This window comes from Brachyistius frenatus, unplaced genomic scaffold (genome assembly GCF_029030835.1).
Source record: "Brachyistius frenatus isolate BFR_SWC_R1_liver_20210118 unplaced genomic scaffold, ASM2903083v1 Contig_368, whole genome shotgun sequence".
In the NCBI taxonomy this organism is placed as follows: domain Eukaryota; kingdom Metazoa; phylum Chordata; class Actinopteri; family Embiotocidae; genus Brachyistius; species Brachyistius frenatus.
The window spans coordinates 185,246-200,941 of record NW_027210967.1 but is presented as its reverse complement, the minus strand read 5'-3'; the positions used below and the strand labels follow the sequence as shown (position 1 = coordinate 200,941).

General features: G+C 42.9%; 3 protein-coding genes across 3 annotated transcripts; 2 read left to right on the top strand and 1 right to left on the bottom strand.

The window, feature by feature from the left end:
* The first annotated feature begins 597 nt into the window (after window positions 1-597).
* ppp1r14d (protein phosphatase 1 regulatory inhibitor subunit 14D) lies at window positions 598-7,675 on the top strand. The gene is made up of 4 exons (XM_069724252.1): window positions 598-1,104; window positions 6,633-6,713; window positions 7,032-7,064; window positions 7,226-7,675. Exons 1-4 carry the CDS (start codon window positions 925-927, stop codon window positions 7,292-7,294), a joined length of 363 nt encoding a protein of 120 aa, XP_069580353.1. The 5' UTR covers window positions 598-924; the 3' UTR covers window positions 7,295-7,675.
* A 1,385-nt stretch (window positions 7,676-9,060) lies between these two features.
* Window positions 9,061-12,074, bottom strand: zfyve19 (zinc finger, FYVE domain containing 19). Its single transcript, XM_069724251.1, has 11 exons — window positions 11,851-12,074; window positions 11,631-11,752; window positions 11,477-11,530; window positions 11,224-11,390; window positions 10,975-11,117; window positions 10,771-10,879; window positions 10,417-10,635; window positions 10,180-10,256; window positions 9,844-9,945; window positions 9,593-9,756; window positions 9,061-9,375 (listed from the first exon to the last, which is right to left on the bottom strand). Exons 1-11 carry the CDS (start codon window positions 11,902-11,904, stop codon window positions 9,297-9,299), a joined length of 1,290 nt encoding a protein of 429 aa, XP_069580352.1. The 5' UTR covers window positions 11,905-12,074; the 3' UTR covers window positions 9,061-9,296.
* A 176-nt stretch (window positions 12,075-12,250) lies between these two features.
* On the top strand, window positions 12,251-15,696 carry bub1bb (BUB1 mitotic checkpoint serine/threonine kinase Bb). The gene is made up of 9 exons (XM_069724250.1): window positions 12,251-12,258; window positions 13,048-13,212; window positions 13,293-13,352; window positions 13,438-13,582; window positions 13,683-13,879; window positions 13,959-14,122; window positions 14,231-14,424; window positions 14,499-14,599; window positions 14,818-15,696. The coding sequence occupies exons 2-9, from the start codon at window positions 13,067-13,069 to the stop codon at window positions 15,104-15,106; spliced, it is 1,296 nt and encodes a 431-aa protein (XP_069580351.1). The 5' UTR covers window positions 12,251-12,258; window positions 13,048-13,066; the 3' UTR covers window positions 15,107-15,696.

The following is a 15,696-nucleotide window of genomic DNA, read 5'->3' as shown; positions in this document are numbered from 1 at the left end:
CAGGGGGACCCAACTATTGTTCCACCTGTTTGTGAACACAAGAGCCCTTAGTGCGTGAAAACCTTTTGACTTTGTGAGATAAAAAAACGACTTCAGATACTTTTATAATAAGGAAATATGGGCGGCGTGCCGGTCTGATGAGGCGTGCAGCGATCTGAGAGGAAAGAACAAAAGTGCAAATGCATTTTTCTACATTCTGTGATGTCAGATGGAATTGTCGGCATAGTTTCAGCCACAGTAACAACCCTGAGTTGATTGCAGCGGTTGACTATCTTTCACCCTTTCTCCCCTTTTTTATGACTGTAATTGACCTATGCTCTCACACCTGCTGTAAGAAAGAGGGAGGGAGGAAAAAAAGCACACACACACACCCTGTTAAAATGCGTGCTCACACACACACACACACACACACACACACACACACACACACACACACACACACACACACACACACACACACACACACACACACACACACACACACACACACACACACACACACACACACACACACACACAGAGAGAGAGAGAGAGAGCCATATCTCATTACCATCCTCCTGATAGTGCAGCCAGTGGGTGTTGCAAGAGGAGGAGGGAGGGAGAGCAAGACAGAGTGCTTCATAGGGAGAGAGGCAGAGAGGGAGAGAGAGGACGAGGACAGGAAGCGACCCAGAGCCAGCTTTAAAGGGAGGGAGAGCACGAGCACTCAACAAGATAACAGGAGATACTAGATAGAGGCAGAGCAGCGGAGCCGGGGTGTCCAGGACGAACGAGCCCGTGGGTCTGTCTGTCTGTCTGTCTGTGTGTGTGTGTGTGTGTGTGTGTGTGTGTGTGTGTGTGTGTGTGTGTGTGTGTGTGTGTGTGTGAAACAGAGGACGAGACAGCTCAGTGTGTTTCCCCGGTTCTCCTGAGGCCGTGGCAGCCATGGCGTCAGATCCCAGCTCCCAGTCCAGGGTGATGTTCCAGGCAAAGGACAAAACAGAGGAGCCGGCTCACCGCAAGCTGGGCAAGCTGACAGTCAAATACAACCGCAAGGACCTGCAGAGGAGGCTGGACATCGAAGAGTGGATTGACGGGCAGCTGCATCTCCTGTTTGACTGTGAGGTAGGATAGGGCTACACACACACACACACACACACACACACACACACACACACACACACACACACACACACACACACACACACACACACACACACACACACACACACACACACACACACACACACACACACTCAGATGTATAGTGTGTTGGCTGCCTGAAGAGGAGGTGATGGAAGAGGGTATCGAGGAGGCGCTGAACTGCTCATACGTGCTTGTGGTGGACTATCCATCGCGTGTGAGAGATTACAGCAGCCTAAAAGAGGAGTGGGTGGGAGGCAGGAAGCTGTGCTTCATGGAGGCACATTTTTGGCAGAGAAGCCCCGATGTGTCATTAACCTGCCCGCAGTGTCAGCTGTGCGGTGAGAAGATTTATTTGCAGAGATCTGAAGTCTAATTGAAGCCACTACAGGAAACATGTGCAAGCATATTGCAACCTCAATAACAGCTCGATTTCTTGAGGCGTATGGCTGCCATATGGCTACATTAACAATTTAGGCATTTAGATGATGGTTTTACACAGTGTGACCTTGTTCTTCTTCAATTCTGGTATCGGTAACAACCTCAGCGAAGAAATGCTGAGGACCTGAACACCTTGACAACCACTGACAGTGAAAGTAATACAAATAAAAGCCGAGAACAGGAGTAGAGAGGACATTATCCGGGACATTATGTCATCATTTTCGTGTCTGTGTTTATTCCCTGTTTCTCTGTCTGTAGACACATCGCCTCACACTCACTCAATAACAATGCATGATAGAAACTATATATCTGCACCATATACTGTAGAAGGATTAATGATGTTGAGTTTTGACATCAAACAACATTTCATAAATGAACACAGCATGAAGAGGTTGGTTTTTTTTTACGCTCTCAGTTATAGCCTTTAATACAAGACTTATAGCATGGAAACATACACTTATTATTTCACTGGTGTGTTTAATTCATGCTCTAATTATATGAATGGTTACATTTTAATATGTAGTTGGGATTACAGCGAGACATCAGCCAGTTTATAAACACACAACGACGCAGCCTTCATAACTCAGCTCCTGTACAGAGAGACACAATCCAATTATGTCAGAGCCTCCATATTGATTCGCTTGGCATTATCTGAGGGGGAAACCATGGCAACAGATGTCTCACCGCCCACATGAGGCAGCATGGCACAGTGGAATTAGGGGTGTCTGCTAAGAAGCATGAGCTTCCTAATGACGATGCAGATTAGATGACAACACCGCCTCCGTTTCACGGCTGAGAAGGCAGAGACAAAGTGTTTCGCATTTATTTCCCAAACCTCCCGGAGGGAGCCTGCAGCCACCTCTCCGTCAGGTGTCTCCTTACTCTGCCAAGGAGCCCTTTGCATATGGCATATCCTTATAATGCAAAACATGAGCATATTCATTCTCATCCATTTGACTGGCTGGCTGTCAGAGTTTTTTTTTTTTTTTTTAGAGAAATGTGGTTACAGGTGAGTACATAATCAGGGTTGAGCCTCGCTAGTATACGGTGGAGACATTTCAGTCACAGGGATTTTCAATATTGTTTAGGTATTTTCCAGACCACAATACTAATTTCATGAGGTTTCTTCCATCTACACCCCAAGCCTCCTTCCCTGTGGTAATTTATGGTAATGTGAAGCTGAGGGTGGAATAAATCACATTAGTGAAAAAGAGGGCACAAGGACAAAAAAACAACAACAGATCTGAAGTCAACTCTTCTGATCTTGTCCCAGAAACATACAATTATTTCACATTCTCAGTACTTTGCCTTTCATGTGCTGGTTCCAACATAATCTAATCCGAGTATTAACATGCAGCACATGCACAGCACAGATAGTGGATGTTTCCCTCCGGCTACGTGATGGATGGAATTACGGTGGCACGAAACACCACAAAATTATTTAATTGAGATATAAATCATATATGAAGTTACGATGTTAACTTCCTCCTCAGAGCAGTCTATGTTCATATGAAAAGGCTCAACGTTCCAGCTGGGACAGACTGGATATTTGCATTAGTCACTTGTGTGGAATTAGCTGAGGCTTGTCCATGTGCAGTGGGCGGTGTAATGAATTTTGCATGGACTCAGGGGAAGGTTACTCTGTTGGGTCTCCAAGTCTTCCGCGTGGAAGCATTTACCGTCAGTCCCCTGTGTCTCGGCCTGAATTATTTAGCCACATCTCTAATTCATACTCGTGCTGCCTCGGTCTGGAGCGGCCGCCTTCATTGCAGACTTCACACCTTTTCAAAAATGGTAATCTTAAAAAAAGGTGTAAAAAAAAAAAAGAAAGAAAAAGTTCTCAAACAGGCCAGAAAACTACAAACAACTTCAAGGCCGGCGTGTTTGGAGCTCAGATCTGTGTTTTAGGTCTTTTCAGTGAACACCTGTTTTACTGAAATGTAGAAACTCTTTTTGTTTTGTCAAAAAGTTAATTTGTTTAAAACTTGATGGAGACTAGATTTAAAACTAATCCAGAGCAACTCCAATCAAGTTCTTAACATTTTTTGTTGGTTTTATATAATCAAACAACAGGTTTTGGTTCTTTACACTTTGTTTACCCCCCTTTAATTACACCATGACTCATTCAGTTAATGCATATTTTGATAGTTGACAGTTCGTGCCTTTGCCTGGAAAAGGAAAGGTTTCTCACAACAGACACATTTTCCTGGGCATGGTTTCCTTTATAATAGCAAACACACAGCGAGTGTAGTAGAACCACACTGTGTTTGATGTCAGGGTTTGGTTGTAATATTTTCTAGTGACAGGCCATTAGACTGTGTTATGTAACATGCTGGGAAATTACAGGACATTAAACTAAACCTGCTTCAAATAGTAACAGCAAAAACATGCTGCAAACTGCTTTCACCCACAATATGAAAGTGGGACAAAACAAACCCTTCTCGACTCTCTACTGCTGGAGGGGCTTTAAGAGTGTGATCTCACCTGCATGGTGTGACACAATAGGTCATTAATTACCACATTTAGGTTTTTCTTCTGTTAAGGATCATGAATAGCAAAGCTCATGGTAACATGGCTTCAAGCTGTCTTGTGTCCAAAGTTGATGATTTATATTTATGTACAGTCATCGCAGATTATCTGAAGGCAAGTGGAACTGTGGAGAACTTCAAGTGAGTATACTTCCCTTTAGATAACACGCAATAAATGTAATGAAAATAATAATAATGACCACCATAAATGTCAAGGACATTCAGGCTTTCAGTCTGTTTTTAATGTACCTAACAAAGATCAAGGGTCAATTTTGGCCTCCAGGTCGCCCCAGGTAAAAAAAATCAAAGTTCTCCAGAAACATTGGGACTCATTCATTGGGCTCATTAATATATTAATACTCATTTGGATGAGAGTGACAAATAACAAACTGATAAATCTCCCATCCTTAAGCAATAATAATCCAAATGATTTATACAGCACTACACTTAATACAATTATAAACTGTGTGTCAGAAATCTGTTCACCACCACAACAGGGATGAAGAACTACAAGTTGCAAACAGATCTTTAGATCAACTCATGATGATGGTGAAACTTTCCTGATTCTGAATTATAAATTCCAGCCGAGGTTCTTCTCATCTCGACTCTAATCATCTGGGAACCACTTTTATATTAATGAGTTTCAGTACTAGTGCCAGCGTTCATTTTAGCTTTAACTTTAAAGTTCAAAAAAGGTGCTGCTGAGACGGTTTCTGCCCAGAGGCCTCATTAAAACGCCGTTTTCCTCCGACAATGAAGTTAGCTCTCATAAAGCAGGAAACTGTGGCTGCGGGAAAAAAAAATGAAGTACTTGAAAGTGCTTTGGAAGGTTCATATTGCACTTCTTCATGATAAATGCATGTGTTGTCCTCAGCTCTGTGAGAAGGTTCATTGATATTCAGCGGTGCTCTGCAGGGGACGGAGGAGGATTAAGAGCAGTAGAAATAAAAGAGCAGTTTGAATTGTTTTTCTGTTGTATACTCGCAGCTCACATTTACTCTTTACTCAGTGGACATATAGTGTTATATAATTATAGTGGGGCCACTTAACACTCCTACACATTCAAAAGAGCTCAGCCAAAGCTAGGTGAACGCCACAATCCCATATTACAGTAAATGTGAGCAGGTATTTAGAGTTATCAACACCAGAGTAATAATAAGATAAATGGAATATAGTTTAGTGACAAAACTTTGAGTTAAGTTTTGAAATACCCTCTCAAATAGATTACTATAGACTGCTGTTACCTCTGGTTATCGGCATGCTTTCTTGCGGTGAACTCTGAACTGGGGAGTTGTTCAGAGTCAAGAAAAAAAAGTAAAATGAAGCCCACATATGCAAAACAAGCAAGAAGTATAAAACGCAGACAGACTTAAAACAATCTGCCGTGTTTCATGAACACGAAACACTTCCAAGTACAAAATACAAAGCAAAAAGACCATCTGCAGCCTAACACAGCACAGAGCTGGTAAACCCACACAGCTCAGAAATGTACAGCATGGGCCATGAAAAGAAAACGAAAAAAACAAGACTTCATTCCTGCATTTATCCTGCAGACATCAGCAGAATCACAGGGTCCAAACTGGTAGTGTGTATCAATTAGAGGGGGCACAGGGGACTCTGAAGGTGGGCCCATCTATTCTGCCACTCAGCACTTCCACATTGATTAGCTCTCTCGCATCGAGAAAGCAGTGCGAGCCCCATCCTCTCTCCAGCCATGAAAACTTCCCAACCGGAAAATATTCCTCCTAAAAAGAGGCCACACTTGTCAAATGCGAGTGTACGCTTGCTGACTCCAGATATCTTTGTGTTCAGGATTCGTCCAGTGAGCACTTCTCATTCCCTCTGAAATAATGTGTGTGAAAGGTATTAAGAGCTCGTGACGTGAATTGATTACTTTGCTATATTTGCAAGTGGAGACTTCTACAGTCTTTAAATCAGACGGCCATTAATCTTTGAATGTCATGTCAGCTATTGCTTAGTTAAGAATAACATTTTATTTTATTTTTAAAAACAGGGGTTTGCTTTAGAAAACACACAGGTCAGTATATTCCAGTGAATACGACCCCTTATTTCAGATGCAATGTGTAACAACCCATCTGAGATGAATATATATTCTTTGGAAAATATTTAAACTGTGTCAGTAATGGCTGAGCGAAATGCTAGCTGGGTAAACCATCCATGAAATCTGATGGTGGCATGTGGCAGGATGGCCTCCGACTGCCTTTCTGCCTCAGTGCTCTTCAGCTCGGCTCGTGTGTACAGCGCATCAATCGCATCATTATGACATACGCGCCTATTTTTCTTTCTCAATTTCTACAATAAAAATCCACACTGATAACTATATTATTACCTCCGAAACAAAAGCGAGGTGATGTTTTAAAACCTGATAATGTTAGAATTGTCACTGTCGACCCTCTTACCACTGGGAGTGAAAGGATGGCAAGAGACCCAGATTATACAGTACGGTGCAATTTACAAACTTTTGTAGCATGCAGAAACACAAGTGTAATAATACTGTTTTATTTCTCTGGGCTCTCACAGGAGGAAGAGATCCCGGAGTTAGAGATCGACATAGACGAGCTTCTCGAGCTGCCGGACGAAGGCCAGAGAAGCCGGCTGCAGGTGAGATTGAGTAGATTAACAGAAATATGATATAATGTCCCAACTTTATTCATATCACAATGTTAAATCCTTAGGTCTTAAGTTGGTTTATTCAGTCATTTACTTCATATTATCTGTCAACATTCAGCCCACAGAATATGAACATTTGAACACTTTGCAGGTTTCTAATCGATGCCTCTGTACACGTGACTATTTGCTATGTGGGGAAACAGTTTAAGAAACACTTGACCCTTGCTGGAATCCGGTGTTGTGATGTTATCAGAGAATGAGCGATGGGAAATGTTAGTGAGCTTTATTTCTGCTTGTTGTCTTTGTTAGGAGCTGTTGCAGGAATGCGGGAAGCCAAAAGAGGTGAGACAAAAGAACTATATACACAACATTAAAATCATTAAAAAAAAAAAGACTGAAAGATGAATCCACTAAGAAACAATAACATGACTTCATTATTGTCATTTTTATGTTGTCTAGTTTATAAAAGTTACAGAAAAGAATCTGTCCTTTTCCCCCCACAGGATTTTATCAACGGGCTGCTCTACAGGATAAAAGGTCTACGCAAAATGTCAGGTCCCTTGAAGAAATAATTATAGGTCAAATTAAGAATCGAGACAACGTGGAGCCGTTTGGATGCCTGAATGTGCACTTCGCAAGTCCGGGGGACTCTCGTCCTGCCCTCTCCCCCATCTCCCCCATCTCCCCCCTCCCTGGGTCAACCTCAGTCTAAAAGCAGAGCAGTCGGGTTTTGAATGGATTTTTTAAATTTTTATTTCACTTTTAATTTATGGACCGCTATAACATTTTGTCTCCCCATTAACATACCAATGTGATAAAAGTTGTACTGTCTATTTACTCAGATGGACTGTTTTTTGTGTAAGACTGTACATTTTCAGTTGCATATTTATGTACATAGATATTTTGTTCAGATAACAGTGTTGTCGAAATAAAACTGAACATTTTCAAAACAAGGCTGTTCTTGAATTTTGGAAATGGTTACATCTGATTTTTAACAAAGCGATTATGTATCATCAGGTATTATTTATACCACATATACAAATAAATATCAACATGTACATTACAACGGTTACATTTAAAGTACCGTTTAAACTACCCTGTTACCACAATTGCTCTTGATTACTGCTCTAAAACACAAAGAAGGATTACGCCCTACTGTCTGGAGACAACTGTAGGACTTCCCTATAGGAAGGCAGTCAGCATATCAGTCCCACAATGCAACGGGCTATTTTCCACTGTATATTTTTCAACAGAGCGACGGAAACAAAGGAGACGTTGACATGTCAAGTCTAAAGAGTAAACACAGTGAAATCAGCAGCAGGATGTTCCATTAAGTGTGCATCCATTATCCTCATCCATTTCCTGTCTGTGGTGCGTGTATGACATGGCCAGAAAAAAAGGCAAACACAGTAACGGCCCTCAATACGAACGTTAATGGAGCCGAGGCCCCGGAGGAGAGTGTAATTATGGTTTCTCCTCAGTTGGTGAGACAGTAATGCACACTGATGAAACTGCACTCTGGCCTCCTCGCTGCCATACACAGGGGGTCTTTCGGTTCAGGGCTCCATTATAGTAATTTGTATGCCCTCCCCCCCTCCGGTTCCACTCTTGCTTCTCTGACACAGAAGCCATCCGTACTGCAAGACTACACTTCTGACCAGGCCCACCACACCGAGACATTTTCGTCAAGTACCGCCGTCTTTGATCAAGGCCTCGGTGTTAAAAATAAAAATAAAAATATATGCTTGTTTCCTCTTAAATGCGACATCGTGCCCAATGCTTCTTGCTTCATTTATAATAAAATTACACGTAGGGACAAGAAAGCGAATACTCATGTCAGAGTCGGAGCCAAACATAGATTATAAGAGTGACTGCAGTGACTGCCAAAAGAAAACAAAGCCCTCAGTAATCCTTTTATACTGACTCCTCTGTGCTGCTTCGGTCCAGAGCTGACAGTAGTCTGGGATTGTACATCATCCCAGATGAGATCATGATGCGTCTGCTTTCTGTACGGGCTGTAAAAACATTAAAACGATCAAACAATGACAAGTGCAAAGTGCACTCGATATGAGCCTTTGTTGCTATTAGGAAGTAGGACGACGGACATTAAAATAAACTTGAAGTTGGACAGTTTTAGACTTGCGTGCAGCAGCTGTGGAGTAAAGAGCCAACACTGTCTAACAGCCTGTGCAAAAGTCACTTCTATTATTTTATACATTCCATAAAAACTAAGCTATGTTTCAGATATTACACGTATTGTATTGCATTTATTCAGGATTTATGTCTGTCTAACATGTGCTCTGTTAGAAATGTTACCTTTTGTTTCTTAACATATTCCTTTTCTTTTTTTTGTTATTAATCTGAGCAATTGCAGGAAGCAGGTGCAGCTTTTCCTGGGAATTATTGGATAAATTGAGGAGTTCTGGCTTGCTTTAAATAATAAATGCCGTTTCAATTTTGCTGACATGCTGTTTCATTAACAACAATAAGTCATTTAAGGCTCAGGAGTACGTCCGACCAAACAAGTGATGACTGACCAGAGCCTGATAAGGCAAACGCCTGCAGCACAGTCTATCATGTCTTCCTCTTCTTCTTCGGTGCAGTGTAGCTACTGGTGCGATGCTCCATCCTGTCATATTTATCATGGCCTTCCCTGGGGAGAAAATGGAGGGTGGATTGATAATTCATCAGACTAAATACTTTATATTCATGCTGCTTGACAGTATGGCAGCAGCCTGCCTACAATTTATCTGGGTCATGGTATGCATTCCAAATCACAGCCATCTTTTTCAGGGGATCACAGTTACGACTTCCTTGCAAGGCTCCGCAAGACGTGTTGTGCTTCTTCTAATCCGTGTGTGTTATGTTACCTGAAGCAGCGGTTGCAGTACAGGTCTCCATCGCAGGTGTGACAGCGAAGGGTGGCGTCCTGGTTACAGATGCAGCACCACAGGAGCTCTTCCTCGTCGCTGTCTGATGGTTCATGTGCTACAGCAGCGGGTGAAATCTTGCTCTTGGGCGCAGGAGCCCGGGTCTTTAAAACACAACAAAGGTTTAAATGTCGAATAGCTTAAATCAACATTATGAATGTGTATTTTTGAGTGTTTTTTTTTTTTATTACCGATTTCTTTGAGGTTTTTGTCTTTTCTGTGTTCTTTGGGCCGCTCTGTTCTAACGGTATGTTGTAGCCGCTGGCTTCGTCCAATACAGCTTCTTCTGAGAGCTGGAACAAAAATCAGACAGAAAACCCTGTTGTTCACATTAGAAATGATGAAAAGTGTAAAATAGCGGCCCCTTGTGGCAGACGGGTCAGGTCTGAATTAGGTCACAGACATTTTTAACAGTGTAATTTGTATTTAATATTAAATAAATTATGCACGATTCATCATCATCTACATTATAGTGTGATGCTTATTGGTCCTTAACCCCTCCCCCCTTCCCCACCCACCTCCCATACCTGTTTTAACACTCTCATTACAGCTTCTTCCTCAGTCTCCTCTTCACTGTCAGGATGGTTGAAGTCCTCCGCAGTAACTCCAAATGAAATATAAATAAATGTCAGTTTGTGATACACTAGTATTTTAACACTTCTCATGGCCACCAAAGTTACAAGATCGTATCATATTATCTAACACTGTGATTTAAAACGAAGGATAACATGAGATAAGCGCCGATATCTGTGCATGTTAAGCACCTTTGTCGGGGTCCTGCCCCTTCAGCTGCGCCAGTCTCTTGGCCATGTCGAGGATCTGATCCTGGGAATGGTGCTCCTTCCTCAGCTCCTCCATGGCCTCCTCAAGCAGGCGGGTTTTCTCAGTTTCCAGCTCCTTGACTGCACCCTGGTTCTCCTCCAAATTCTCATCCAACATCTCCCCCTCCCCCTTGTTAAGATCATTCATACGGCCGTCTACACCTGCAGAGGGAATCATGTCTTTGAGCATATTTAGGTGAGCGGTGCAGAAGCACGTGATGTGATTATTATAATAGTGTACGACTGCATCATTATTTATTGATTGAGAATCAATTTGTGAGACGAGTAACATCGTACTGCATTCAGGGTTTGATTGCTGGTTGTCAATGGCAACCTCCTCTGTCATCTGAGTGATCAAATCACTGGCTTGTTCAGTCTGAGTCCGATTATCTGGAGGCTGATGCACCTGTGTGAATGAGCACACGAGCCCGTTGTTACAGGGAACAATTTAGCACTAAAAGCTCGACATTTTACACGTAAGTAGGAATGGGCTGAGCTCACAGGAGGAGGAGCTTGAGACGGTGGCGGGTGACCGCGTAGAGCCGCCAGACGGTCCTCCATCTCCTCTGCAGAAGAAACCGGCTGGCTGGGAGCTTTCAGAGCAGCGAGGCGAGACTCAAGCTCTTTCTCGGAGGGGATGGACTCTGAAGAAAAGGTAAAAAGGTTCAAATCGCACAGGAAATAAATAAAGTACCGCATTTGTCAGATTACATCAAAATGGTAGCTACTAAAAACATCTGATTTCCTCACTTGGCGTAGTATCCTCTTTGAGCCTTTGAAGTCTTTCAGCAATAGCCTGATCTTCTTTACTCGGGGCTCTGGTGGGTAGATGGCCGGCTTTGCTGTTTCTGCTGCTTCCATGTACGACGGGCTGCGTCAGCTGTCCCTGCTGTTTGGCCTCCAGTGCGGCGACCCGCCTGTGGAAAAACACGTGAACTTTAGGTATCATGAAACCTGCTGTGCTGAATTTTTTTTTTCTTTCCCATCGTCATCATAAACTGACTTTTTGTAATTTTCTGGAGGAGACCATCGTCCGGCGTTGTTTGGAGATTCCCCACTAAAAATGGAGAGGGGTAAAAAAATAAATAAAACGGTTGAAGGATTACTTATGGCTTCATCTCAGTGCATGTACGTGCTGTGCTGTGCTTGAGCTCCACCTCGTCAGATTGCCATGGCACTGCTTGCAGACCTTCTGCTGGGTGTTTCCACAACGAGGCACCACGGCGCTGAAAGTCAAACAGCTGGAGCAGAAGGAGCGACCGCAGCTCTTACAGCCCAGCTGTGAAGACATCACGACGTAAAATAAACACGATACTTTCCATAAAAACCGCTTTCATGCGGATGTGTGTGTTTGATATTAGTCAGCAGATACCTTACCTCCTTCTTAAAGAGACTGAACTTTGATGCACAACAATAGCAACGATTGTCCATCCCGACACGTGCAGAGTCATCAGACAGACAGTTATAATAATGACTGATAACGCCGTATATGTGAATATATCAGGAAAATCCACTCAATGAACCCTAACCTGGCGGCTAGCTCCCTATTTTACAGCTTTTCAACGTTGCCACAATCAAAACAGGAACCAAACCGGAAGCTGCGTTGTGACGTCAAGTTTACGGTTTCCTGTTTTTTTTTGTTCCTCCAATCAGCTTTCGCCAAATTGTCTCGCGGGCGTCGTTCAAAACGGGAGAGCCCGACCGTCCAACGTCGTTCATCCTGCGACAAAAGTTACAACTGCGGAACAAATACAAACATCTGGAACCGGGACAGTAAGCGGTAAGGTGCGTTATCCATTTTTATTTCACACCTGAGCGGTAAATGTCCATAAAATTACGCGAACAGCGACAAACTCGATCGAGCTGAAGCTACTGACGGCGAGCTGGTCCGTTACCGGAAGCAGCGCTGCAGAGATGGGAGATGACATCTCCAGTAAACAACACTTTATCTCCAACACTTTATCTCCAACACTTTATCTCCAACACTTTATCTCCAACACTTTATCTCCAACACTTTATCTCCAACACTTTATCTCCAACACTTTATCTCCTCATCTCTGACGTTGTTATGCTGTCTAACATTAGAACACTCGTTATTTTAATTGACATATTTACGAGTTCCCGTTTTAAATCCGGTCCTCGTGCTCGTAACCCTTCTGGACGTTTCCCATCACGGTTTTTATTTTTCTCTTCAGTTTTCACTCAAAACAACCGATTTAAGTCCGAAACAGTCAAAAATACGAATGAGAATAGTTTAAAAAAAATAATAAATACATGGAATACTTGTACGTGGTAATATACAGCAGGATTACAATGCAACACAAATATAAGTTGTAAAAGCATAAATAAAACTCTTTATACCAGAACCAGATTCCTTTCAGTTGGAATAATTATGCGACTTAATAAGAATTTAATTTAATACTACATTACACAGAGGTCTGTGATTTAAAAGCCATCACAACCCAAAGATGAGATTTTTTGTTTTGTTTTGTTCAACACAGTCCAAAACCCAAAGATATTTAAATTAAATGTAAAAGTGTATCTGCAAGTAAACGTACGTCTGTGTGTCTACAGGTGTCTAGTTTCCATTTCCATGATGGCAGAAGGAGGAGATGTTGAATGGGAGCTAAGCAAAGAAAACATCCAGCCACTCCGGCGAGGTCGAGACATATCAGCTTTACATCAGGCGCTCAGTCAACAACAAGACGGTCCCACTTCTGCGATCAACCAACAGAAACAGTACGGATGAAAACACTCTGTCCTCGTCGATATACTGCGATTAAACAAGGGTTTGTAATTATTATTGTTTTTCCTTTCAGAGCTTTTGAGTCTGAGCTGCGCCTGTATGAAGGAGATGATCCGCTCAGCGTTTGGGATCGGTAAGCGAAAGTCGTAGTATGCGTGTGTTCATGAGCGCCGCTCTTAAATCTCTCCCTGATCCCAACATGCTTCTGTTTTTAACAGGTACATAAAGTGGACGGAGCAAACTTTCCCTCAGGGAGGAAAAGAAAGCAACCTCGCCACGCTGCTGGAGCGAGTCGTGACCAGATTCACGGAGGAAAAAACGTATCACGATGACCCTCGATACGTCGACCTCTGCGTCAAATTTGTACGTCCAACAGCTTTACACCTCGGACTAATTCTGTTTCTTTCTCAAACCAAATACGCCTGAATAACTTTTTCCGTACGTGTGCGTTGTACGTCACCAGGCAGAGAACTGCGTGGAGCCGTTGGACATTTACAGGTACATGCAAGCGCAGGAAATCGGAGTGACGCAGGCGTCCCTCTACATCGCCTGGTCTGAGGAGTACGAGAATCAGGCCAACTATCGCAAAGCAGACCTGGTCTACCAAGAGGGCTTCAAGAAGCGTGCCGAGCCGCACGATAAGCTCCTTCACTTTCACAAGTAGGTCCAGTTTTGTAGAATTTGAGAGTAAAATATTTACCCTCCATTCAACCACAGTTTTACGTTTTGATGTCCATAGAGCTCTGCAGGCACGCGTGTCCCGGCAGGCGATGATGAACGTCGAGGAGGACAGCAGCGACGATGAGTCCAAACAACCCGAGAGGGTTTCTTTATCCGACCTCAAACATAGAGGGAAGAAGAAGTGGATCGCCCCCGTCAACAGAACCGGGACGGCAATCAGAAGTAAACGCATGAATATAACAAAAGGCTGAGCTGATGTTACGCCTTTAGATTTGAGCATTATTTTGGTGGAAAGATGTTTAATTTTGATGTTTGGTTTTTTTTGGACAGATGTTTCTGGAGGCCTGCGGTCACACGGCGCCGCTGTCCTCGGCAACGCTTCAAACAGCCGGTTGGTGGTTTTTGATGAGAACAAAGCTCAAAGCGCTGCTTCATCAGAGTCTAAGCTGGAGTCCTGGGGAGCTCCGCCCACATCCAGAGCAAAGGAGAACGAGCAGAGGCCTGAAAAATGGTGCGATGTCAAGGTAAGAGAGAACAGGCTCTTTGTTAGTGGACTTAGATGTGTATATTTATCTTTTTCTCTGTTCATAAATCATAGATGCCCCAGAAGTCAAAGTTTGGACATACGATTATGGCTCCGCCTCCTCCCAAACCCACCTTCCAACCATTTGTTGAGGAGACAGACCAGCCTCCAACAATGTGAGTGGCTTCATATTTTATCTGCCGTTTCATAACTTAATATCAGACATAAATATTAAGTGTGCATCAGATCAGGTTGATGAGAATACGAAGCAGCATATTCCTGAAATGAATTCACCAACCGTTTTGATAGTTAAAGCTATTTCTGCTGCAGCTAGTCTCTCTTTCATATATCACTGCAAATTCAATATAAGTGCATCGTTCGATCTTTCCCTCAGGACTCCATGTAAGATCAACCCGGCGGTGAACACGGTTTTGTCAGCGCGTAAGCCGATCAGAGAGGAAACTCCTCTGAAGAGGCTGCAGGACCATCGTCTGCAACAGAAGGAGGCGGAGTCCGGAAAACTACAGGAGCAAAGCATGTACTGTAAAGAGCTGCTGCTCAGCGGCGCCGCCGAATTCTGCTTTGAGGAACTGCAGGCCGAACGCTACTTCAAAAAGACGGCACAAGAAACTCAGGAGGTCGTCCTTCGATCGGACCAAACTACCGGCAGCGCTGCAAACTGATGCGAACGGAAAGACTAAGAGTTTCTTTCTTTTGTGAACTTCTACTTTCACAAGATGTTATCTGCAAATGTCTCGTGATGGTTGACTGTTTTTTTTTTTTTACATATTGTTCCACTGAGTTAGGAGGAGAAAAGCTTTTTGGAAAACCTTGTGAACTGAGGACACTATTTTATTTTAGATGTGTTGGATTAATTAGAAATACAACGTATGTAGTGTAATCCAGTACAAAATACCACCGACTGAAACAGCCAGAAATAAATACAAGTGGATCAAACAATGTAAACAGGTTTGATAGTTGGATTTACAGGTGTACTAGATATAAATCTATTACATTCATTTGTGTTCATTCTCATCAAGCCTCAGCTGCTGAACTTCTCATAATATATATATTTTTTTACTTTTAGTCTGTTTATCCAGGTTTCTCTGTCTCTTTCTTGTTCTGTTTCTTGAGTAGGCTTTTCTGTACATTTCCAACAAAGTGAAAATGAGGCTTCAGTGAGGCGATTGAGCTGGTCGTTGTATCTCGGTGGGAGTAAATGCCCCTCCTTCACCACCTGTCACTGATGCTCAATAAACTTGTTAAAACATCT